This window comes from Corylus avellana, chromosome ca1 (assembly GCF_901000735.1).
Source record: "Corylus avellana chromosome ca1, CavTom2PMs-1.0".
Taxonomy (NCBI): Eukaryota; Viridiplantae; Streptophyta; class Magnoliopsida; order Fagales; family Betulaceae; genus Corylus; species Corylus avellana.
Window position 1 is genome coordinate 15,563,883 of NC_081541.1, and position 25,896 is coordinate 15,589,778.

The 25,896-nt window shown below is 36.4% G+C and overlaps 3 protein-coding genes across 5 annotated transcripts; 2 read left to right on the forward strand and 1 right to left on the reverse strand.

Moving 5' to 3' along the window:
- Positions 1-3,848: 3,848 nt before the first annotated feature.
- On the forward strand, positions 3,849-5,963 carry LOC132191121 (probable WRKY transcription factor 48). Its single transcript, XM_059606133.1, has 3 exons — positions 3,849-4,498; positions 4,762-4,905; positions 5,042-5,963. Exons 1-3 carry the CDS (start codon positions 4,044-4,046, stop codon positions 5,436-5,438), a joined length of 996 nt encoding a protein of 331 aa, XP_059462116.1. The 5' UTR covers positions 3,849-4,043; the 3' UTR covers positions 5,439-5,963.
- A 3,351-nt stretch (positions 5,964-9,314) lies between these two features.
- On the forward strand, positions 9,315-10,976 carry LOC132176435 (peroxidase 40). Its single transcript, XM_059588638.1, has 4 exons — positions 9,315-9,551; positions 9,666-9,857; positions 9,955-10,120; positions 10,197-10,976. Exons 1-4 carry the CDS (start codon positions 9,315-9,317, stop codon positions 10,595-10,597), a joined length of 996 nt encoding a protein of 331 aa, XP_059444621.1. The 3' UTR covers positions 10,598-10,976.
- LOC132176415 (flowering time control protein FCA) lies at positions 10,785-23,352 on the reverse strand. 3 transcript variants are annotated; one of them, XM_059588611.1, is made up of 19 exons: positions 23,140-23,352; positions 22,425-22,495; positions 22,239-22,317; positions 17,540-17,622; positions 17,408-17,459; positions 16,554-16,621; positions 16,239-16,305; positions 15,594-15,673; positions 15,440-15,504; positions 15,081-15,140; positions 14,804-14,966; positions 13,875-13,955; positions 13,213-13,785; positions 12,551-12,748; positions 12,271-12,468; positions 12,125-12,163; positions 11,752-11,817; positions 11,623-11,668; positions 10,785-11,114 (listed from the first exon to the last, which is right to left on the reverse strand). In XM_059588611.1, exons 1-19 carry the CDS (start codon positions 23,249-23,251, stop codon positions 11,107-11,109), a joined length of 2,109 nt encoding a protein of 702 aa, XP_059444594.1. In that variant the 5' UTR covers positions 23,252-23,352; the 3' UTR covers positions 10,785-11,106. The 3 variants fall into 3 exon arrangements, with proteins under 3 accessions (XP_059444594.1, XP_059444602.1, XP_059444610.1); XM_059588619.1 differs by having other exon boundaries at positions 12,125-12,157; positions 13,875-13,961; XM_059588627.1 differs by having other exon boundaries at positions 11,623-11,659; positions 13,875-13,961.
- Between the last annotated feature and the right edge of the window lie 2,544 nt (positions 23,353-25,896).

Below are 25,896 nucleotides of genomic sequence, written 5' to 3' on the forward strand. Positions count from 1 at the left end.
AAAAAAAGGAAAAGAAAAAAGAAAAAAAAAAAAAAAAAAGAAGACAGTTAGGACTTCTTTTGCTAAAAAAACGAAAAATAAAAAAATAAAAAATTATGGATTGGACTATGTCAAATGGTCAAAAGTTAGTTCTAAAAATTAAAAAATTGGATGAATAAATGAGTAGGTAAAAGGGTAATTTTGAATGATTAATGTTGTCTTACTTATATAAAAAGAAAGGGTTAAATTGCAAAAACCATTAGAGCCCCTTAAATGGAAAGTGGAAAAGAGCTGTGAAATGCAACAAAACGTCGACATCTCAAACATTGTCACCTCTCTGTGATTAAATATTTGAAAACATGATGGAAAGAAGAGAAAAGAAAGGTGGAAAAAAGAAGTGAAAGGAAACAAGAAAAAAGAAAGCAAAGATCTAGAGGGCGTGTATTGGAAGCAATAGTGTAGAATATACTAAAACCGCGTAAAAGTGCATTTTCTTTCAAAGGCATATCAAACAAAAGTTAGCCGTTCGATTTGATACGTGGGACAACAAAAGCACTAAGATTTAACGGGATTGGATTTGCTTGTCCCACGTCGTGCTCTGGGCCATGGGGACGGGGACCAGGCCCCGTGTATCGTGGCAAAGCTGGTTTCACATGAAGTGTACAATAATGTTTTTTTTTAACACCTTTTCTTTTTCTTTTTCTTTTTCTTTTTATTTATATATACCAAATCTTTTCTCGTGATTTGAATTGACATACAAGGTTTTGGAATTTTTCTCCGTAGGAACCAGTTTGTACCACAATCTGGTAATGATTATTAATGTGCAATGATACCATGCAGAGGAATATCACATGAAACTTGTTCCATGATTTTGGTGGACTCCCCATATATATATATATATATGTTAAATGCACCCAAATAAGTAAAAAAAAGAGTCACCTTTTTCTCTCTTTTTTTGGGGCCAGATTAAAGGTAGTTAATTAGAGTTTATTTTTGATAAAAATATTAGTTTAATAATGATTAGGGAAATGCAACTAGTTACATCAAATTCATCAAAAAGAAATCAAACCGCATTATGGGTCCTAGTTAATATAGTAGACAGCAAGATATAGTTGCCTAGCTTGCTGGGAACTTGCAAATGTCCACTAATAGTTACAAATTTTTTTTCAAGATTTGTCGGGATAATCTAATTAACTACTCTTTATACACTAACAATATAGTTTACAGATCATTAAGTAATTAAATTTATTTTTTAAATTTTTTTACCGCACTCATAAAGACTATATATTATGTGTTTATAAGAGAATTATAGTAAAAATTGTAATATCTCAAATATTTTTTATTTTCTACTATTGTCATTTTAATGTTGCTTGACTATATATAACTTTTGTTGAGTAAATTAAGATAAATTTTTAAATCACCCAAATCCTAATCTCATTAAACGCATGCATGATATGACGTTAGATCCCAAGACTTTTTAAAATAAAGTGGTTACTACTCAACCTTTTAGATCGTAAACTCCTGATTAGACCAGGCAAATGTGTGAATGAGGTTAAAACACAGGCACAAAATTTTATATGCATTAATTAAGAAAGTAAAACAATAATAATAAAAAAAAATGAATTCGATCGGAAATCAATTGAAAGATGGTAGAAATAGTCGTCAATTGACGGCGTTGGGTTGTCGGAAAGAAGCGAGAGATGTGGGTGAGTCAAAAGTGACGCAGAACTTATGTCATCATGCGCACAACATGTCAGGCATGGACCACACGTGTCGAAGCTTCTTTCACACGCTCACCAGGCAGGCATTATGTACTTGTCCTTTTTCCTTTACTTTCCGGGAAAATTTTTACTGCTTCAATCTTTTTCTCCTCTAGAATTTGTTTGTTTTTGCTCTATGCATGAAAGTTTGCCACGTGACTCACTCAACCAACTAATATTACTGAGATGCCCTTCCACCTTAAAGAATTTCTCATATTAAGCATTTAGTTAATAAACATTTTGGGCTAGCTTCTTGGTTGAATGAGTTGCCCTAGTAATATTACCAACTCAAAAAATTAAAAAAAAAAAAAGAAAGAAAAAACGAAAGAAAAAGAAAGAGGAGTTGCCTTAATATTCACTTCAGTCCCCCATCAAATGCGGTCTTAATACAGCGTTTGCTAAGACGTTTTTTCCAACATAGAATGAGGTAATTGGTTGATACAAATGTGTTTTTTTCCTTGCATATTGCTAAGACGTTGACATGTATTCCCCATTAATAAGGCCAACAATATGGTTGGTCCTCATAACACATTTTCAACTTTCTCAGTGAAGATTCTAGTATTTTGATCAACATCACGTTAATTTTCTTGGACATCCCGAATTTGGCTTACATGCTGTTATTTTAATAACAGCATGTATACTGTAGTTCAATCAACGGTCAAGATTAAATTTTTTCAAAATATCTTTTTATTTTCTCTTTCTTATTAAATACTTCTAAAAGTAAATCAATTTTAATATTCAATCTGAACCGTTGATTAAACTACAGCATACATGCTGTTATTTTAATAACAGCATGTAAGCCAGATCCGGACATCCAATACAACAGCAACTTTAAGCATATTACACATCGTATGTATGGAAGTCAACATATTTGTGACAGCTAATTAATTAAAAACATTTAATTTCAAGCTAATTAAGCAAAACAAATTGTTGGTATAAAGGACTCTTCACTTGATTCTCTTTCTGATGTTTGGATGAACTGATTTGATGCGATGTAATGACTACTCAGAAACATTGGAGTAATTCAACATGGGAAAAGTCAAATCCATGCCAATACCAACAATTCTTGCTCTCCCTAAATTTGAAAATTGAGCATTTGAATTAGTGTCCTTTTATAGGGTGTTACTAAATTGCATGTTGCAAATCTTTTTGAAAGGGCAGGGTGAATGCAGAAACAGATGGTGTATGGTGGTACGATCTTAAGTGTTTTATACGACTTGTAAGCTCTTAGGTAATTTCTCTTGACAAGCTAGTTTTCAAGGTATCAGTGAGTTCTACCTAAATTTAATATCATTTGGAATTAGAATCAAGCATCATATTACTCTTTTGAGTTATAGAGAGGCAACCTATAAGATAGAGTGATATATATTGGATTTGTAAACATAATAGTATGTAATGATCATATGTGTTCAAAATAGTTTAATTAATTAGTACAATCTTAATTATATGTATATAAAATCTTAAGCTTTTGAGTACCATTCTTTTACAAACTAGCTTTCAAAGATAAGTTACTTAAGGTTTTGTATCAGATGATTGTAGTCAACTCGTGCTACAAAATTCCACAACGAGCACAACTCTCATGTTTAGTTGCCACGGTTGAGTTGAGAACCTGAAGTAGATTGTCGGTGTGCATCAACAGAAAGCAAATTGGGAATAAGAGTCTAATATTAATATGCCACATAACAATATGTAAAGATTGTTGTAGAGACTTGTGCATTAATATGGGTTTTTGTTGGTATAAATAAACAAAGAATAGATAATATTAAAAGGGGCATTTTGGTCATTAAACGGGTAATTTGTCCGTTGTCAACGTGCCACCAAAGAGAAAAACCAAAAAAAAATTGGGGGAAATTTTGCCGTTAAAAAGGAGAACCCCGCGAAGGAAACTCAAAAAACAGGAGGAGGAGGAGGAGAAGAAATCGCAAGCAAACGAGACACCCTTTTGTTGAGCCCACGTGTGATCCGAAAGAGGGCTTCCACACACAGAACCGGTAAACCAGTCAAAAAGCCGCGTTTGCGAATGTGGACCCTCAGTGGCGGTCCTGACTACATTTAATGCGAACACCGTCCAGTCGACAAGGTCCGTACGCATAGTTAACCGGCAACTGGCAGTCAGTTTTCCTAGGTGGGAAACCTCTATTAGCCAACCTGTTCCCCAAAATCTTAACCCAAACATCTCTCATTCACACTCGCAAAAACTCCAAACAGTCTTTCTCTCTTTCTCTCTCTTTCTGTGTTTTGTAAATAAAACTAGAGAAAGAGCAAGAAGTTTGGAATGAAGAATATGTGCTGCTGATCAAGTCCATGGACAAGAGAGAGGAGCTGAAGACCGAGAATTCAATGGCAAATTCGACATTTTCCGATGATATTCCGAGCAGTTTGCCTTTATCGAGCATCTTTGACATGCCATGTATGGAGAGTGATCATCAGCATCATCATCATCAAAAGGGGTTGTCTTTAGGCTACATGGACTTGCTGGGCATCCAAGACTTTGACAGCCCATCTTTATTCGATTTGTTTCCGGCGCCGATGATGCCTCAGTCTCAGCCTCCGCAACCTGATCACCTGCAACAGCAACAAAAGCTTGTTCCCTCGCCGGCCTCCACGGTCCCGGCCGAGTCGTCCGAGGTGGTGAACACTCCGGCGACACCCAACTCGTCGTCGATTTCTTCTTCCTCCAATGAAGCCGCGAATGAGGACCGAACTAAGGCTGGTGGAGAAGAGGAGGAGGACCAAGACCATGAAAAGACTAAGAAACAGTAAGACCCTTAATTACTCTTTCTTTTCTTTTCTTTTCTTTTCGGTTTTGTTGAATCTATCTATATCTATATATATAGCTACTCAATTGGTTTTGGTGAAACATGATAATGAGTGATGGGGTAATTAAAGAGAAAAAAGATTCGGTAATTATTTAATTTAAAGCATGAATTTCATGGGGTTTCTAATTTCTCTTTAACCCTTTTGAATTTTTGATAGAAAAAAAGGTTTTAAGTGTTTGTTTCCACTTTCTATGTGGGTTTAGGTTGAAACCCAAAAAGAAGAACCAAAAAAGGCAAAGAGAGCCGAGATTTGCATTCATGACAAAGAGTGAGGTTGATCATCTCGATGATGGGTATAGATGGAGGAAGTACGGCCAGAAAGCTGTCAAGAACAGCCCTTATCCCAGGTATATTTTTTATTTTTATATTTATATTTATTTATATATCAAACACCCCAAATTTAATTTAATTTAATTTCATCAAACTTTTTTGTTTCTTGATGAACACGAAATGTTTTTTGTTTTGTTTTGTTAATGTGAACAGGAGCTACTACCGTTGCACCACTGCCGGATGCGGCGTAAAGAAGCGCGTGGAGCGCTCCTGCGACGACTCTTCAATAGTCGTCACGACATACGAAGGACAGCACTCGCATCCGTGCCCGGTGACGCCACGTGGAAGCATTGGAATAGCGCAGGAATCCGCAGCCGGCTACGGCGCCATGGGCTCGCCATTTGGTGTACATCCACAAGCACAAGCGCAGTATCAACAGGCTTATATATACAGCTCACAGCCGCCGCTGACTAATTTGAATCCCTCGTTCCATAGTTTTGTTCGAGAGCGACGACGTTTTGCCACATCCTCCGAAGCTTTGCTTCGAGACCATGGGCTTCTGCAGGACATCGTGCCGTCGCAGATGCGGAGGGAGCCTAAAGAGGAGTAGATTTGATTAATGGTAATTAAATGGTATGTAATTCTCTTACTGACTCGATCATCTTGGGTTTTGTCTTTTAGATCAGAAGAAAGAAAACCCACTTCACCATTTCTTAGAGAAGACCTTTTGGATTGATAATTACCGCTGTAAAATGATCTAGCTAGGCTTTAGCCATTGGAGGGACTCGTTTCTTTTTTTCTTTTTTTCTTTTTTTGTGTTATTCTTTGTACTAATAAATTATTCAATTATGGAGATATGGGGTTTGTATCTTTTTTTCCCCTCTTTAAAGTCGTATTCTTCTTCTTCTTCTTTCTCGTCTTGGGTACATGTGCATTGATGTTATCAAGGGGTATATTGGTCAGAGTATATACTTTAGGGTTAGGGTTTTCTCACTGAGCTAGCAGAGTTCATCTTCTGTCTCAAATCCTTATAAGGAGGACTTTATACTCGTAAAAGAGAATAATGAAAGCTGGGAACTTGATCCTACTTTTTCTTTTAGTGGGGAAACCCTAAAGACTGGATTGTTGTGAAAAGTTTGTGTAGGGGGCCTGGGGAGTTAAATGCGATGTCTTGGAACATGCATGGACGTGCAAGATGTAACTATATATATATATATATATTATCTTTGTTATTTAATGCCTTTTTCATGGAGATTAATTTTTTCTTCCTCTTTATGCTTATTAATCTTATTAGAAGCAATTAACAAAGATTAGGTGATGAACTTCTGGGCAAGGAAATGGGTTGTTGTGGTTCTTCAATATCCTCTGGATATGTTTGGTTTAGGCTTTAAGCATTGGAGGAGATATGGGGTTTCCATGCCTAGTGGAATTATTGTTGAAGTCCTTGTCCGGCCAAGTTATTATTACTCTGTCTTCGATCCCTATCTAAGAATGTCCGATTTTTACAAGCTTTTGAATGGCCATGCTACTTGTTTCCCTAGATAACTTGTTGCCTCATCTAAGTTATCTAGACCAGTACGAAATGGAAGGCAATTGAGTTGTACTAGCTACCTCTAGGCTGTAGCAACATCTAATCCTTTAATATTTGCGTGTGTGTGTGTGTCTATATGTATATATATAAAGGGAGATTTAATGATGAATTATGCAAGTGGCACATGGACTAACTAGCATGTATTGTGGATGTTTGTCTAAGTTGAAGTTTAGAGAAAATTACAAATATCAGCCTGCTTGGTTAACTTTTTCAAAACATATTTTGGGTAAAAAATTGAGTAGTGTTTTCAGTGGGGTTTACATTTGAAAAAAAAAAAAAAAAGTGTTGTTTGTGGAGTCAACAAAAGAAAAACCGTTTGGTAAATTGAGAAGTTTTTCTCAAATCTAATATATGATGTGTGTTTTTTCCAAAACATTCCACATGCATGAAAGTATATATAGAAAGTATTCTAAAATGTATTATGTTTTATTTATTTATTTTTAAAAAGTGTTTTATGTTTTGTTTTTCAATACACGTACGTTTTATGTTGTGTTTCAAAAAGTGCTATAAAGTTTGGGGGGGGAGGGCCACAGCGCTGAAAATCTATTTGATATCTGTTGCATGAGAATTGTTTTCAGGTGTTTGAAAAGTAAAAGCACTTCTCAAAAAGTTACACATTAATTGCATCTACAAATCAAACCTCCTGTTCAAATTTTATGTTAAATTTAATATATCTAATTAGTTATGTGATATATATATATATATATATATATATATATGCACATGATTTTCCACAACATCATCAACAATAGTGAAACAATATATACCTCTCTAATTTACAATACAAAACAATATCATTAGCTCATTTCTCTATGCTATATATATATATTGTCATTGGTTGTCTACAGCAATTGTCTTGTTTTTGCTTCCAATTCTCAATCCATAACGCTAAACAACAGTGCTATATACCCATAAGTAGAAGGATCTATATATGAATCTAGGTTATATTACATAATGAGAAGAAAATTATAATACATGTTCAATTAATTACTTGACAAAATAGTGGTTAGATTTAATAGAAAATTCTAATAAAATGTTTTATTTGTTATAATTAATGCAAAATGTGCAATGATACAATTGTGTTTAAATTAAAAGTGGAAGGACAAATTAAATCGATTCAAGTGTGATACATGTTTGTATTTTTCCCAAAAGTTCAATTCCTACACAAACCAGCATCTAAATGTTGATTAATATGTATGCAGAATTTTGGCTCATGATCGATAGGAAGATATAATTCAAATAGCTAGCTTAATTAGCTTGTATGACCCCACAAATAGCTGAGTTTGGTTGGGGCTATAGGAATATTTTCTAAATTTAAAACAATATTTCAGACAAGATGGAATTGAGGAGCAGTGTATATGTTGACAATCTGTGAGATTAGGATAAGGTCTTATGGAAAATTATGACTCATTTTTCTCAAATATTGTCTCACCTTACTTTAAATTCTCTATATCCAGCCAATGATGAACTGGTGAAAGATTCTCAAATATATATATATAATACCTTCAAATTTCTTGCAAGAGAAAAATCATGGGTTCTTTTTCTTTTTCTTTTTTTTTTTCTGAGAAAATACAATATTGGAATATATATATATATATAAAGAAAAGGCATATAGTTAGCTAGGGTATAGCGTAAAACAGCAGCAAAAATATACTGGAAAAATACGGGACGGCGCGGTGCCAGTGCACTAACATGCATGTATGAACACAATGAGGACGTGAGAGAGAAAATGTCAATGAAAGAGGAATATTATAACATGATAAAAGGCTGCCAAGGAAGAAAAAGAAATTAAAAAAAGAAATAAAAAAAATAAAGGCATGAGAAAGCTTTATATATTTTTCTTCGATGCTACAGTAGAGAGTACAGTGGCCAATATTCTTGGGTTGATCATCTTGGATATATAATGAACGTTAATGTTGGAAAAGCATCCCATCCATCGTACGTGTTCAGAAAATAAAGGTGCCATTTTCTTGTATTCCCAACTTTTCCAGCCACCAATTATAATTAGCTTTCCATTTCAAATTAATTATTTGCAAAAATATTACACCTGCCTTTCCAACATCAAAGTGCCAGCCAGGCAACTGGGAGAAACTCATCAGGGGTGTTCTAGTCATTTGCACATCTATTCCACATCCATATATATATATATATATATATAGGATTTGCATGCCCATTTAATTGCATTATTTTCCTAAAACCGCGTTCGATCAACTGAGCAAGGATGCATTTAAATTTGAACATCTGGTTAATTATTTCGTTGCAAAATAATGAATATTGTCATAAAATTAATAAATGTACGAAAAAATAAATATCAGGATGAGGAGGCAATAATGCTTAATATGGGTGCATTTCTTTTATAGAAAAAACATTTCTAAAAGTGTTGACAGGAAGTCGACTAGTATATCGTAGAGACTAGAGAGATTTGTGCATATATATATATAACAACAAATGGAATCATGAATATTATTGTTAATTTTCGTGTGTTTGAATCATATTACTAGTGATCTCTCTCACTTTCTCTCAACACAAATAGGCCAGGAGAACTTAATTTATGGGTTCAGTTGACGTATATATATAAGAGATTCCAAGTTAATATATATATATATATAGAAAAGAGAAACCCCAAAAGCATACAAAGAAACACACGGCATTAGGTGAGGATATCTTCATCATACGCACACATACGCACTGACCCCTTCTCATGCTGCTTTTGACTATGTCTTCTATTTCTATTTGTACATACAACCAACTCTCTCTCTCTCAACGACCTTCCATGACTTGGTAGTCTCATTTTTACTGAACACTCACTCTCCAAGCAACTTACTATAAATATTATAAGTAGCAGCTTTCACCACCCCAACTCACCCCAACTCTTATCAACTATTAATATTTAAGATGGCCACGTACTTGGGTTTCTGTGTTCTAGTGATCATGCTTCAACTTGCAACTGCATTTCCGAACACCTTGAATGAATCAGCATGCGCTGAAATATCTGTAGGGTTTGGGATATACCAAGACATCTGCCCAGAGGCTGAGCCCATTATCTTCTCCTGGGTCCAAAAGGCTGTCGCCGAGGACCCCAGAATGGCTGCCTCGTTGCTTCGCCTACATTTCCATGACTGTTTCGTTAATGCAAGTCATCTTAATTTTATGTCATTCACCTTTTTTTTTTCTTTTTTTCCGAGCACTGTCAACGGTGGTACGTAGACATAATAATGTATGTATGTATGTTTGTGAGTTTGGCAGGGGTGTGATGCTTCGGTGTTGCTAGATGACACACAGAATTTTGTTGGAGAAAAAACTGCAGCTCCAAACTTGAATTCCCTGAGAGGGTTTGAAGTAATAGACTCCATTAAGTCAGAACTCGAATCTGTTTGCCCTCAAACCATTTCTTGTGCTGACATCCTTGCAACTGTTGCCAGAGACTCTGTTGTTCTGGTGTGTGCTCAACAAAATTGGGGATTTTTCTCGGATTTTTTTATGCCTTTTTTTTTTTTTCTTTTTTTGCTAATTTGAATCCCTAATTTACGTGTAGTCTGGCGGACCCACTTGGGAAATCCAAATGGGAAGGAGGGACAGCTTGAGTGCAAGCAAAGAAGCAGCAAACAACGACATCCCAGGCCCAAACTCAACCGTTGCAACCCTCGTGGCCAAGTTCGAGAATGTTGGCCTTGCGCTCAATGACATGGTCGCCCTCTCCGGTAATCACTTAATTGCACTGAATTATACATCGTATAATTCCTTCTAAGAATCAGAGATGCTTGTTTCTCTCTATAGGTGCTCACACAATCGGCAAAGCCCGATGCCCAACATTCAGCGCTCGACTCCAAGGAGCCGACCAAAATGGTCTGGATAGTAATCTTGATTTTGTTGCCTCCCTGCAACAGCTATGCTCCGGATCAGATAGCAGCACTGCAGCAGCACATCTTGACCTGGTAACCCCGGCCACATTTGACAACCAGTACTACGTTAACCTACTTTCTGGGGAGGGACTGCTGCCATCCGACCAGGTTCTTGTTAGTGGCGATGAACAAACACGTGAAATCGTTGAAACCTACGCCGAAGACCCGTTTGTGTTCTTCGAGGACTTCAAGATTTCTATGTTGAAAATGGGTGACTTAAGGGTGCTAACAGAGTCCAATGGAGAGATTCGCAAGAACTGTAGGGCTATTAATTAATAAATAACCTAGCTTTATTGAATAAACCTCATATAGAGGCGTCATGGGATGCCCATGCTTTGCTATAGGATGCTTTGAAATCATTTCTTTTTCTTTGTCAGAATTGATTGCAAACCAATGCGCATCAGTTGCTATCACAAAACGGTTGTTGGGTTGCAAAAACAAGATGTTATGCACAGATCAAGCGGAAAATCTAAACATAGCAATGAATTATATTGTACAAAAAATAACATTCTAATACTAGGTAAAGGCATGAACTAAAGGGCACGCAGGCTTAATTCACCGAGCCACTTCTTGTGAGACAGTAAAACCTCACAATAATATATCGCAAACTCAATGCTCAAACAACCGTTATCATTAAACATGCCATTCAGCATTTGAGCTTTGAAAAAGTTGCCTGCCTTAGCCCTTTTGAGTGAGTTTGAGACCAATTCTTTAGCTCAGTATCATCTACGCAGCAACTTATTGCCAATGTCCCACTTTTAAATTACACTTCCTGCTCAAGCACTTCAAGTACCTGAAGAAGAAATGTTTTTTCCCAACAATGTCAGTAGACAGCATGGAGATCATTAAATGACAAAATGTACAGTGCATATGAGATCATCTAGTCTTAAGAAATGAAGAATGTAGCAGGCAAAATTCCCCTGACCGGTATGAAACTAACTATAGATCATCCTGAGGAACATCCGACTCATCAACCCCATAACTCCCCCACTCTCGATAATCTAACCGCACATTTTTGTTTCAATAAGGCCTTAGGCACCTAAAATCACATGCAGACGGGAAATGTAGCAATGGTTCTCCCACTTCTATCCAAAAACAAATGGAAAAAGAATGAAAAAGTGAAGTCACAATAACAAATTTCAATCGCACTGATAAATTCAACTTCTTCCTTCCTCTAATTCTTCTCGGTGTTCAAGCGATACTACTGAAGTGAAGAGGGGGGAGGGATCTGGCTATAAATTTTTCTGGGTGCTAGCTAATTCCCAAAAAAGATATCAGACAATTAAAACCATAATTAGAACCTGCTGGCTTATTCTTCCACATCCACTCCTGAGCAGCCTGAAGGCCCTACAGAGCAAATGCAAACAATTGGAATCAGAACAAGACTGCAGAGAGAAATCTGAGCACACCATAATTTGAAAAAGAGATACCTGTTGGAATCGTGAAGGATCGCCGACTGAACCAGCTACTGCCTGTAATTGTGCATAACCAAGTTCCTGCAACGCCAAAAGATCCCAAAAGTGCATTAAGTATCCATTTCTATGAACCAAATACAGAAAGCTACTTAAAAAGTATAGTTTGTGTATTAAATCAAGAACATGCTCAATATGCATTGTTGATCCAGTTCCTAACACAAGTGATACAAGTCTAACTAAAATATTTTGCACACATTCCATTCTCCAAATTGTATTAAGACACCAAGACAATCATTTTTTCACTAAAATATAAGATTTTTGCAAAGTCTAGTTCTAAATAAGGCATCATTACATAAAGTGAGATCTTTCAGGCAAAGATGAAATTTACCTGCACATTTTGGTGACCTGCAACTCCAGAAGCCTGGTACTGAATTCCAAATCACATACTTAGAAAAGAAATAACTAATAATTTTGGAAATATATATATATATATATATATATATATATATATATACACATGTTAAAGGCACTGACCGAGGATGACAAAGTAGGATGCTGTAACTGCTGCTGGTGGCGGAGCTGTGTTTGAAGCTGAGCCTGAAGCTGAGCCTGCTGTGTTTGTCGAACTTGCTGGGCAGATGGAAGAATGTGCGACTGGGCCTGAGGCTGCTGAATTAATGGTTTTTGCTGCGGCTGGTGCTCTAACAACGATAACTCTTCAGGTTTCTCCCACTACAGTTTCATTTAATCAAACATTAGTCACATAACTTGCAGAAACATCCCTAAAATTAGGCAATTCTGATAAAATTCTCACCCGACTTTCACCAGTTACACTATTATAATAGTACTTGTATCCATCAGGGGATGTGTGCTCTGTCCAATTACTTTTTACAGAAGCTACAGCCTGGGTAATTACAGGCACAGCAGGAGCAGTTTTGGATGAATGCGCATCAGCAGCTGTAGTAGCAAGGGTGCTGGCAACTGTCTGAGGTACAATCCCAGCCCATTGAGACTGCAGCAACAAATGATATTCTCAGAATAAAATCTTTTAAGAGTTGATAAAAACAATTAAATCAAAAGAACGTTGCCATAATAAACTTCTACAAATGAGAGGACACGAGGGGTTGAAAACTGTCAAAATTGATAGAGAATCGTGTCCTGACTTAAGCAGTGAAGTTTACCATGTCACAGACATGCTGAGGAGTTCAGATCCATCAATGGCAGTTCACATTTACAGAATACATCCAATGACAAAACTTAGCAATATACACGAATACTATGTTTCACACCCCAAATATTCATCTACTAAACAGAGTTACAAGGGCAATCAAGTTATCATTTAAGCACTGCTTAGGCAAGATCATCAGATGGTGGCTCCAAAATTAACTTCATGATGACATATATTATAGTTGCCAGCGACTATAGATATTCTTCCAGTATACTTTAACCAATGCATATCCCACTAATCGTGAATACCTGCTGTTTAGAAGCCTGAGAACTTTGCTGCGATGTCAAAGCTTGATTTGATGGTTGCATCAGCTGCAACTGTTGTTGCAATTGGGAGAATGCTTGCTGAGATGACTGAAAGCTTGCCTGCAGAGTTTGTGTCTGTTGTGACAGCATCTGAGCTAACTGAGAAGGTGGCTGCTGAAGAGGCTGAAGCAGTTGCTGTGGTATAGAACCAGGAAGCTGCTGTTGATTTGTGATGGTCGACACAGAATGCGGTGGTAAATTAGGATCCAAAGAAGCCTGAGGTGGTGTAGCAGATGAGGCAATCTGCTGAACCTGAGGCTGAGAAACAGACACTTGTCCACCCAAACCATGTAGCTGTTGAGATGGTGGTGCTTGACTGAAGGGTGTTTGGCCAGAAGAATGAGGAAGCTGTGGCTGACCTAGCTGCTGTAGTTTTGCAAGGGGTGCTTGCATTTGTGAGTAAGAAGCTGGAAATTGAGGGTGTGATTGACGGGAAGGTTGCAAGTGCTGAGGTGACTGAATAGGCTTCTGGAACTGGTTGATTGGTGGAACTTGCGGAATGGACTGGTTAAAACCCTGAAAAAAAATTGGAATGAAGTTACTAACTTGTTTTGGAAGCACTATGTAGACAATGAAGACATCAAAAAATAATCTCCATCTACTACCTGTTGTGATGTTGAAGATGTAACTGCCTGTCCCAAAAGTGAACCATCAGCAGGCCCGCCAAGGCCACTCAAAGGACCACCCTGAAACTTTTTCACGAACAATAAGTAAAGAAGTTTACACACCAACAAAAATACCACAAAAACACAAAACCAATACCCTCTAAGAAAAGATTGTATAAAGAGACCACACTGCAAACACTGAACAAGAAGAACACAATTGATAAATTTCTTTTTATGTGAAAAGTCTCAAAAGAATAAAAAGGAAATAAAAACAAAAACACAATTGATAAACTATCCAACCAAAGAATCTATGTCATGATTAAAAGGCCAGATAAGCTGCAGAATAACTGTATCAAAAGACAGAAGGAAAAATGCCCTTCATACTGGTCTCAAGAGAACACTTATGCCATCGGCAAATTACAAAATATTGGGGAGGCCTTGAACATATGTAAAGCCATTGCAGAAAACACAAAGAAAACTAAAAAACACAGTGACTGGCCAAGCACACAACGTCCATTCTGATCCCAACACTTGGAGATAGCTCACGCAAAAATGCAGTATGGCAAAAAATGATATTATTGAAGTTTAGTAAGTACAGACTATCTTTGAAACACACTGACTATAATTGAACAAAGGGACGTTTGAGCATCTAGCAATACAGAGTTCAATTGTTGACCTTTTCCTTTCTTTTTTCTTCCTTTCTCGTAAACCAACTAAGCTTGACTAGAGGAAAGTTCACTAAACAATCTATCGCGATATCACCTAGTCAGCGAAGCAAGACTCCTAAAAAAATCAATCTGCAGTCATCAATAGCACATTGACCTTCATTATACATTTTGTACCAAACCATTAAAAAAAGGGTTTAATCCTGGAGGGAGAAAAGTAAAAACTCGAGTAACATATAGCAGAATCTTTGACTTTCTTCTTACCAGATTCAATGGCAATGCCATGTCCCCAGACCTAGGAAGCGACTGAACCCCAAAGCCATGAATATCAGCATTAGAGGGCGGCCTTAAATTAGGTGGACTCATTGGATGCCAAGCATTAGGTGGAACTCGATCACCCATAGGGTCACCAAAATTCTGAGGAGGTCTGCAAAGGGCATGAAAACATAAGCATGCAGAGATAAATACCATGATCAAAGTAAGAGGAAGAAAAAAGGCATTTGTTTCACTAGAATATGTGAAGGGTGGGGAGTTGAAGTACCTAGTTCCCAGTGATTGAAATTGAGGACCTAAACCTGGACCTCCAAATGAAGGACCACCCCTGAAAAAGAGATTAAAAGAAGTCAAAAACTGCAAGTAGGGAGTTCCATCTGTAAGCAACATAGAGAACACTCAAAAGTTACATGCTAAGCAGATGCTGAACTTAAAAACAACATATGTCAGGTCCACCGATGCAAAGTCCAACATAAGAAAGCTTGGCCAAATGCAAAAGAGAGAAAAAGAAAAGCCCAAATCCCTCTGCCCCGCCCCGAAACCCAAAGGAAAAAAAAAAAGAAAAAAAAGAAAAGGAATTTTATAGTTGCACATAGGAAACCAAGGTAATATTTTAGATGTCCGAACCTTGAATCTCCAGGCCTAGGCCTCTTAGGATCAGCAAATCGGACAGTTAATGGTTTATCACAACCCTAAGAAGAAGCAGAAGAAAGATAATACATAAATGACCTTCAATACACACAATCTGTAAATATTAGTAGAGCAAGGAAACAACACTAACTCTCATCGTAAAGATTCCATTAAGAGCATTTATAGCTGCCACTGCCATGTCTCTGTGAGAGTATTTAACAAAACCACATCCTTCAAAATAAAATGAAACCAAAACATGAGTAATAAAAAGATTAAAAAAAAAAAAGCATTACAGAACATCAGTTGGTTCTAATTTAACCAAACCACAACAGTTATGATAATAATAATAAAAAATAAATTAAAAGGTCACCATACTAGAAAGAAACAACATTCTTGCTGTGCTATTACAGAAGGAACCTATCATTTAGTTTACAAGTACACAAAGTAGAAATGATGTCAACCATTTCATACGTTCTTAGAATAATTAATTAGATGTCCATCGTATCGTACCCTGTAGTTTTTAATCTAATTCGTAGGATCTTTTTAATTTTTTTTAATTTTTATTATTATTATTATTATTATTATTATTATTGTATAGGAAAAAACAAAAGACATTTGGAACACGCTTTTAACAAGAATTTGAAATTATCCAATTGAGTCAAATTTATATCTCTAAGATAAAAATAAGGGATATCATAATACGGCAAAAGAAGGAAGGCTGAAAGCCATCAACCAATCCCACAATTCAAATTATAGCATTTTATTCTACAAGAAAAAATAAGATTAGAGGACACACCACGACTCTGCTTCATATTATCACGCATGAGGTAAACATCTTCTACTCTGCCATGGTTGGAAAAAATCTGAGAAAGGAAACATCAGTTATTAGTTATGCAACACTAACAATTATTATTCATCAAATAAAAAACTTTCAATAAAATTTACAACGCATGAAACTAAAGGGAAGATAAAAAGTGAAAATGGTGCTCATTAGAGCAAAAGATTTGGGAGTGAAAAGTAAAGTTTCTTCCGTCAAACTGATAAAAAAAAAAATGTGCATGGCAAGCATTAATCCTAGAAAAGGACAGCTAAAATTATCTGATTTACATACTTCCTCGACTTCCTTTTCAGTTGCTTGTTTGTTCAATGAGCCGACAAACAATTTGTACTCAACCGCACCTACCATAAAAAGCAAGTACTTCAACAATATAAAAGTTTGCTGCTATTTAAAAAAAGAGATGAGTGCACAAAATCAAACATAAAGAACAAGTGTAAGGAAAAAATTTCCCTCCAAACATACCCCAGTTTATATTTTTCACATAGTAAAAAATGGAAAGGACCATGTATTAGGAAGGAGGGATTCTATGGGGATGTCGCCAGGAAGATAGTTTGCACTCAAGTATTTTCAGTTGGAGGAGGTATTAGTGCCTCCTTATCATTTCATTTCAGTACTAGCCCATACACAACAATGACATTATTGACCACTTAAGTTGCTGGTGACTATTGGCTCAACACAAAGTAATTGAAACGTATGGCTCCCCCAGGTAGACTGGAAGTATACAAGAAAAGCCACCTAACTAGGTGGCTCAACACATTAAGGATGACAAAGCTCAAATGTCAAGAGAAGCCAGAGTAGTAATAATAATGACATTTCCCAATTAAGGAAAGACCCTTAATCAGAAGATGCAAGCAACTCAAGAGAAAACGACCAATGATGAGAAATTTAATTAAGAGCTAATGAAACTCTTGGATTAATGTCAAATGCCGGGGGGGGACTCCTAAGCAAGTAATGCTTAAAGAGGTACTCCAATTTGCACAGACAACATAAACTACAATTAGTTCAAATGTGCAAGATTTGTTTTTATATAACCTGACTGGTCTAACAATCTCAACATGCTTCTTTGGTAGAATTCCATACATGTAATAGAAAGAAAAGTTTCTGAACTGAAATTTAACGATAATTACCAAGACGTTCTCGTTCCCCATCAGCATATCTCACTTGTATAGGACCCACTCCCTGGAAAATACACGAGTGCATGAAACTACCATAAATCAGTTTGCCTACAAGATTGAAGATAATTCCAGCAAGAAACTCACCCCAGGAAGAGTATGCTGATTGTGCAATCCTCTTATAGCCCTATCAGCTTCTTCTGAGGTTGCATATTTTATAAAACAACAGCCTGCATAAGCAAAGAGTTTTAATCCAGATTTCTTTACATAATTTCTACCCTTCTAACAATCTCACATACTACAACTTTGTGCTTAAACATTATTACTCACACCCAGACATAAATATCAACTGTTTAATTCTATATTATAAGCATCTGCTAAAGGGAACAAGGTTACTAGAAGCAACCATAAATACATAATTTGATGACTACAAAAAGACCAAATGTTTCAATAACAATAAAGAATCCCAGATTGGAAAACAGCAACTGTTAAATCAGCTTAATCTTTCCTACTTGCAGCATGGCGTTCCATCACAAGGTAGCAAAAGATCAAATTTAAAATCCCAGATTGAAAACAGCGACTGTTAAATCAGATTAATCTTTCCTACTTGCAGCATGGCGTTCCATCACAAGGTAGCAAAAGATCAAATTTAAACTTATTCAGTTGTTCTCCACAACCAAGAAACAAAAGATTACAGTCCAGATACATCCCAAATATTTGAGGATTTTAAACCCATAAGCTGGCAGTCAAATACCATGTACTCACCAAACCACCATAAAACATTTGGGAAAACTGCCTTACAGCCCCCAGAGTATAGGCGCTTTTGTAATCATACCATTTGCAATGTCGGTATCCCAAGAATTCTACCCTTTTGATTTCAACCTTTTTTGTTAAAATGCCCAAAATGCCCCCATTTAAAAAAAGAAAAAAAACCCTCAAAATTTCTAATGGTCCGGTGACGCAGTCATGTGGGTGATTTTTTTTAAAAAAAAAAAAAAAAGAGAGAATTTTGGACATTTCAACAAAAAAATTGTGAAATTAAAAGTAGATCTTGGGATATTGACATTGCAAATTTTTAAATTTTCGAGAGTATAATTGCAAAAGCGCCTGTACTTCGTGAGAAAAAAAACAATATGAACACCCAGAAGGTCTAATATTTTCTACTTTCCTTTCAGCACAGAACCTCAAAACCAAGCTCTCATAGTTCATTGGAATACTCATGATGAAGAACTGCATAAGGATTTATATGTGTAATAAACAAGTCGTCCAGAACAAAAGCAGAGATGAATTGAACCTCATCCCAGAGTATATATATTATGTCTATGCAGTTACTCCACATTCTTCTTTCCTTTCTTTCAATGGCAATCCAGTGGCAACAGGCACTAAGCAGAGCAGATATTTATCTTTCTAAGATAATATATCATTGTAAAACCATAATGTGGCAACGCAGGGGGAAGCCTCACTATACTTCTTTGCGCAATCTAATGGAGTAAATGATTTACGGTGAACAAAGGATTCCAAAATTTGACTAAAGTCTTGCAACTAAAGACATCACCTAAACGAAATAAGCTCAATCCAAATAATATAGTCAATTCAGACACATTGTTGATTCATCCACAAAGGTATGATAAGAAATCTAGAGGCTATTTATTAGTCACATAAATAATAAACACACAAAATGAGGCTTCAGATCCCAAAGCCCCATGCATTTGCCAAGAATCATAACTAGCTCAAAATAATAAGTTCCTGGGAGCCAAAAAAAGAAACAAGAGTAGGTGCAAAAAAATGCAACTCTCACAATATTCTTATAACTCTGTAGCTTCACATATGTTCTTAGACATCAAAACAATACGTGTATATCAGCAAACAGACCATTTCTCTTCACATAGGGTTTCTGGTACACCAGGAAGTAATATCAAATCCCTACCATTCACAGACCATACAAACAGAAATGACTCTTGAGAAACCTACCACTAGCTAATTGTGTTACCCAGAAGAACTTGCATTTCTCAGACCAGAGCTCCTTCCTTGCTCTACCATGCTAACAATTAAGTAAAATTTGACAATTCAACAAAAATTGATCCTCGAGTTTCGCTTATAAGTATGACGGATTGCATCTATTTTGTTTAGGTCAAACAGGAAAAGTCTAAAGAGTACTAAAGGACAGCCCACATCCATTTACCAAGAACCAGTTGAAATGGCTCTCAGTAAGGGTGAAAATGAATCAAACAAGGAACATCATAAAATAATAAATTTCAGGGGGAAAAAGCCAATATAAGCATCTAGGACAATAGTGGCAACAAGGGTCTTGTTGTACCAACCATTTAAAATGAACAACTATGGAGCAAAATTTGTGGAGAATGAACCTATCGTACAAAGTAACTGGATAATCAACCATTGAATCAGGAAAAATCTTGTCCAACAATACAATCATGTCGCGAGCACCAATGTTATAGAAAAGCTGTCAGAGGCAAACATCTTTAAAATATTGCCAAATCAAATGGATAGTTTAATAATTAGCTAAGTCTGCACTGAATATGGAATCTGAAACTTGGACAAAATCCGCATCCTGGTTGTATCACCAGCCTACTTCTTGGTTAAGCCAATAATGCTCCTTCAATGCCATTATCTTATTTAAGTCTAAGAAACATATTCAATGGACAACACATACACACATGGTACCTACTGCATAACCCAAAAAACAAAGATTCTTGTGGCCATAGAAAGAAATGACCAATGCTCTACCACTGTGCCACAATAAGATTGTGTTGCTGTGCCACCAAGTAGAACATACACCAGCTCTGCATTATTAGAAGTCCTAACAGACCCAACAGAAAAACCACAACGCTGAGATTCTAACCATGTGATTCCAGCAGCCAATTTGCAAATCAACAACATAAAATTTTGTTTGGACAACATAGGATTGACCACAATATTGGCCTCCACAAACTGAAATCTGGGCGTTCGGAAACCATTTCCATGCATTGACCTATGAGTACAATCCCCACATTTGACGACAAAAAGACAGAAAACTATGAAATTTTACATAAGAATATCCAAAAGCTTATGGTGTTAAGGTATTTATTGAGACCAAATTTCACTGAGAACTTTGTCAACAGTTGCACTTACTCACATAAGAGTGCTTCAACAGATTAGTGCAGCCATTATATGAAAATCGAGAGAATTCAACCCATGAAGCAACAAAATACTTCACAATAGCCCATAATCTCCAATAGAACCAAAAAGAAAAAGAGAGACAACCATAGACAGCAGTCTATGCATAACTTAATGCATCAAATCCTTGGCTCCACAAAAAGCATATATAAATAAGATCCATGGCAAAACCCATAAACGAAATCAAAATACCCACTTGATACACCCTGGTATCACAAACTTACAAGCATAACACAGCACTTTCCACCAAACGGTCCATAAATTTAACCACTCAGTTAACAATGTGGTCTGGTATGGACTGGTATTGAAAGACCTATGCAAAAGGCTGTACAATAAGTAAATCGTAGCAGAACCGCAGATTCTAATTATATATAAGAAAACACCCAGACACATTGTTTCCTATATATAAAAATACAACTCCACAAGATCACACAGTTGCCACGTACGGAAACCCATGGACAACATAAAAAGTCCTTCATTGTACAAACTAGGATCAAAACACAATTAAATCCATAAGTTTGATAGGAGAAACCACAAGCCAAACCATAATACTTGCACAAGTAAGCTTCTGTATCACAATCACAGACAAACTAAGAAGAATGAGACGTGACATCCAAGGAATGGCCCATAAATTTAGACGCTCAATGAAACAATATGAACCATTGCTCAAAGCAATAAATGAAAAAGGCTGTCCAGTAAACAAGTAGTAGACACCCACAGATTCTGATTATGAAGAAGAGAAAAACACCACAACACATTAAGTTCAAACTGTTGAAAATACTACCATCACACACCTGTCTTATAAAACATGAAATGAGTTGCGTTTTCAACATATTGTACACATAAATGCAAACCCATGCTCAACGATGAAGAGAGCCAAATATTCAGCTCTGAGATACGACCATCCACACACCGATTAAACGCTTTGTATCATACTCAAGCACAAAAAGAAATTCAACCCACTCACTTGAATACAGAAACAACAAAAAATTAGATGATCAAGACAACGAAACATCATTCCCACAAGCAACAGGCCCATATTTCAAAAGGTAGCTTTTGGGAAAACCACCAATAAACTCACAAGCCATAACCCATTAAATCTGATTACCATCCATTCCATCCATCTCTGACAGACAATCCTACTTCAAACCAACCTCACCTAGTCAATATGAAAAGACATTCCAAGCCATCTGAAAGAAGAACTCCCAGGTTCTCCAAGATAAGAAAAAACCACAATCTCTTGCAAATTACAATGTGATTAATTCCATTCAAAAGAAATAATCCAAGTATTCTGTGTCATTCTCTGTACAATACTAACATCCTGATATAAACACGCTACAGTTATGGCAATAGACACTCCCATTACAAATAATTTGTTGGGTAATGCCCCCACCGCTGCAGCTACTATTGCAAGAGCAGGATCTATTTGTCTTCCAAGATCCCAACTGCTATACAAAAACTGGTTTTTAGTAGGCCTACACGTCTTGCTTTCTTCTTGTTTGACAGGACGGACACAAAAAAGGTCGCAACCAAAACCAACAAGCCCGACACTTGTTGCAAAACAAACTGAGACGAAAGATGAGCTTACACTTGCTCCCATCAGCCTCTCAGATGACCTGAAATAAGATGTCTGGATCACAAATATTTCATAGAAAATAGCATTCACACATACCTTGTTGTTGTCCTGTTCTCTTATCTTTGATCAGAGCAACCTCTACAACATGTCCATGCTCTTCGAACAAAGGACGAATCTGACATAAATAAGCATGGCATTAAGATAACATAAAACAATAACAGCAGAACAGGAAAAAAGAATAGTTCAAAGAAATAGCTTTTGTATATAAATTGATTGACTTACATCTTCCTCAGTGGCTGTCCTTGGAACAGATCCAACAAAAAGTTTGGCAAAACTGCCACCATCAAAATGCTCTGAAAAAGTAATCACAGGAAAAAAGACACTGATGATGCAAGTATGCAGAGAAGTAACAAAACGGGGAAAAGAAAGGGAAATTGTAAACCAGTTTCAAAGCTGAATTCAACCATGAGTCATATAAACTAAGACAATTGAGAAACAAATATTTTCTCAAGCTTCATCTAAACTTGTTATGCTTTTCGTAGAAGAAGAAAACATAAAAATGCTAACAACCCCAATCTAAGAGAGTATAGATACTTCCATAGTCCATAAAATGACACTAGAATTCTTGGCACACTCCCATAAACAAAGGCAAAAATCACAAAAGTTAAAACCTGGGGCCTCCCAATTTTTCCTGAAGTTCAATATGCTATTCCCATAACTTCCGAAAAAAAAAAAATTTGAAGACTGAACCCTTGATCACACAGTGAAGTTATGGAATAAAGTGAATTAACTATGACCATTAAGAAATTAATTCACCTTTGATAAACTCAAACCCCCCACAAGCCTAATTCCTTACATATGCATCATAGAGAACAATGTACCACATAACTAAAACAATATGTTTACCCACACACCAATACAAATATACAATCATAAAAGCATGCAAACTGGCACGCTCAAACATTTACAGTTAACGCACAAGCACAAGAGCATTTACCAGGCGAGTCTCCATGGCCAGAGAAAGCAAACCCTCGCTTCTGACCCGAGAGCGGGGGGTCCTGATGAGTATTCGACCCGAACCCTCCACCTCCACCGCCGGGACCGGCCATGGGCCTAAACCCTCCAGCGCCGGAGCCTCGCGGGGGGCTCTCGAAGGGGCGGTGACTGCCGGAGCGGCGGCCGTGGTGGTTGTTCAGGTTGCTGGGAGGGGCATCGGAGAAGCGAGAGGGGCCTCTAGAGTGCCGGTAGGGGTGGAAATGAGAGTCCTGGTGGTTGTGGTTATGGTCGTCGTTGTCGTTGTTGTTGTTGTAGCGGTCTCCTCGGTGCCTATCCAGCTTGCCGAATTTTGGGGTTAAAACCCTAACCCTAGGATTTCGAATAGCGTGGGTTGACGGGAAAGTCTGCAGCCCTGTGAAAAGCACAGAGACAAAGAGAGAGAGAAAGAGAGAGGGAGTGCGTGGTTCTTCTGTGCAGGGGGGTCGAGTCGAGTGGAACAATGACTAATTGCTGCGAGATTTGCCGATATCTTTCTACTGGGCTTCTACGCCCCCACCAGCCCAAATTAATTTTACTTCAGCTTGAAATGGAAACAGCTTCCATTCATTTCGAGTTTTTTTTCGATAAAGGAAAATACTAAGTGTTCTTCTAGTGTTCTTTGGATGTTCTTTTAATTGTAATATAGTTTTTAAAATCACCAATAGATTAAAAGTCAATAATAATAATCTCAAACTCAACAGTGATTTTAAAAACCATATCACTGTTGGGAGAACACTAGGAGAACATTAGAAGAACAAATACTATTCCCCTTTTATAAAAATGTCTTCGATACTTGTTTTGGCATTAGTCAATGTACCGTTATAAAAATTGAGATGACTTGACAATAAAAAAACGAAAATCAATAATTAATGTTTCTTCTTTACAAGTCTTTGTTGATTTAAAAGTTGATTTTCACTGCTATAGGGCAATTGTATAGTAGTATTAAAATGATTTATGTTTTATATTTATACTTCACTCCACATCTCATGAAGTGGAGGTCACTAGTTTGAATCCTCATCCCCCTCTTGTGTGGACATGTTAAAAAATAAAATAAAAAATAACATGTAAAATCAATTTCCGTGATACACCCACACCAATAAATGATAAGTTGTGATACTATTTACTAAAGAGCATTTTTTTTTTTTTTTCATTTTAGCTGTTAGTTTTTCATTACACACTCCAACAAAAACATCTATTTTAACTATTTACTCTAATTAAATATTATTTTTTAGTATTATTTTATTAGTTTTTTATCATTTCCTTGTCTTTCCCATAAAAAGCGATAAAGAGAGAAAGAGAGAGAAAATATTAAAAAAATAGAAAGAAATATAAAATATAATAAAATATTACTTACAAGTTGCTACAGTAACTTATAAATATGAAAGTTCGTTGTAGCAGTAGTAGAAAAACCTTTTAGTATCTGTTGGAGCAAAAAAAAGTTAACAAAATAGTTAAATTTAGGGTAACGTCCACTTAACCCCCTCAAACTACCACCACAATGACAATCTACCCCCCAAACTATCAATTATGACAATTTACTCTCTAAACTACCCAAACAAAGACAATGTACCCACAAATGCTAGCAAAATGACGAAATTACCCTTATAGAATTTTTAATAAGACAAAAATACCCTTAAAATTTTGAGAAAAAAAAATGAAATTTTAGTATTTTTATTTTTATTTTAGTAAGGGTAATTTCATCATTTTGTTAAAATTGGAGATACATTGTCATTGTTTTGGTAGTTTCCAACAAGGGGAGATGAGGGGAGATGATAACTAATTGAAATTAATTGAAAATAAAGATGAAAATAAAGCAATAGAACCATCCATGTATGTGGTAATTGCAAGTAAAATAAGCATGATGCAAGAATTTCCAGAGTAAGCACGAAATTGGAGTGTATAAAAGAGAAATAGAAAAGATTGATAATAAAAAGATATCAAAAGATCTGATTAACAAGAGTACTTATAGATTCAAACGTGGTTTAGAAGTAGCGAAAGTACACGAGCAGAACATATTACAAATAGTAGGCAGAGTAGTTGTAGAATGAGTTTAGTGTTTAGGCTGAAAGCTTTTATCTTACAATGAGGGGGATTCGTCCTTTTATAGACAAAATCCAATGGGTAAATAAAAATTACATTGAGAAAGTTAACAGTAAAAGTAAAGAATTGTAGTGTCGGCAGAAACTATAGCAGAATGTAATGTCGGCAGAAACTATAGTGTCGGAAAGTACTGTAGCAGAACCTGGTGAGTAAATGAAACGATGCCTGTAAAACGTAAGTGAACGGTGCTACTGTGAAGGGAAAGTGAACGGTGCCACTAAATGAGGGCAAGTGAACGGTGCCTCTATGAAGGGTAAATGAATGATGCTAGTGAATGACAAATGAACGGTGCCACTGTGAAGGACAAATGATTATAAATCTTTAATTTCGGTGTAATAGTTATCAGGACTATTACCAGGGAAACCAGAATTTCCGTACCATTCTCTCATGGGGTTAAAAGTAGCTTCAGAAGATGCGTCATAATTTTCTTCTTCATCTTCAATAGAATTATCATTTAGAGATTCCAGAAGTGTTTTTAAAATGTCATTATCTTTTTTCTTTTTAGAAGATTTTTTCTTAGAAGAACTGGAAGAAGTAGCGGAAGTAACAGCATCTGTTTCTTTAGGAGGGGAAAAGAAAGTACTAGGAGTTATCAGTTTGACAGGATTGCCAATGGTCA

Coding starts and splice junctions, on each gene's coding strand:
- LOC132176415 (XM_059588611.1), bottom strand. CDS start 23,251: ATGGCCGGTCCCGGCGGTGGAGGTGGAGGGTTCGGGTCGAATACTCAT. Junction 15,141..15,439: donor CCTAGGCCTGGAGATTCAAG/GTTCGGACATCT, acceptor TCTCTTTTTCAG/GGGTGGTCCTTCATTTGGAG. Junction 12,749..13,212: donor CTCAGGCTTCTAAACAGCAG/GTATTCACGATT, acceptor TTGTTGCTGCAG/TCTCAATGGGCTGGGATTGT.
- LOC132191121 (XM_059606133.1), top strand. CDS start 4,044: ATGGACAAGAGAGAGGAGCTGAAGACCGAGAATTCAATGGCAAATTCG. Junction 4,499..4,761: donor CATGAAAAGACTAAGAAACA/GTAAGACCCTTA, acceptor ATGTGGGTTTAG/GTTGAAACCCAAAAAGAAGA. Junction 4,906..5,041: donor AAGAACAGCCCTTATCCCAG/GTATATTTTTTA, acceptor TAATGTGAACAG/GAGCTACTACCGTTGCACCA.
- LOC132176435 (XM_059588638.1), top strand. CDS start 9,315: ATGGCCACGTACTTGGGTTTCTGTGTTCTAGTGATCATGCTTCAACTT. Junction 9,552..9,665: donor TCCATGACTGTTTCGTTAAT/GCAAGTCATCTT, acceptor TGAGTTTGGCAG/GGGTGTGATGCTTCGGTGTT. Junction 10,121..10,196: donor TGACATGGTCGCCCTCTCCG/GTAATCACTTAA, acceptor TTCTCTCTATAG/GTGCTCACACAATCGGCAAA.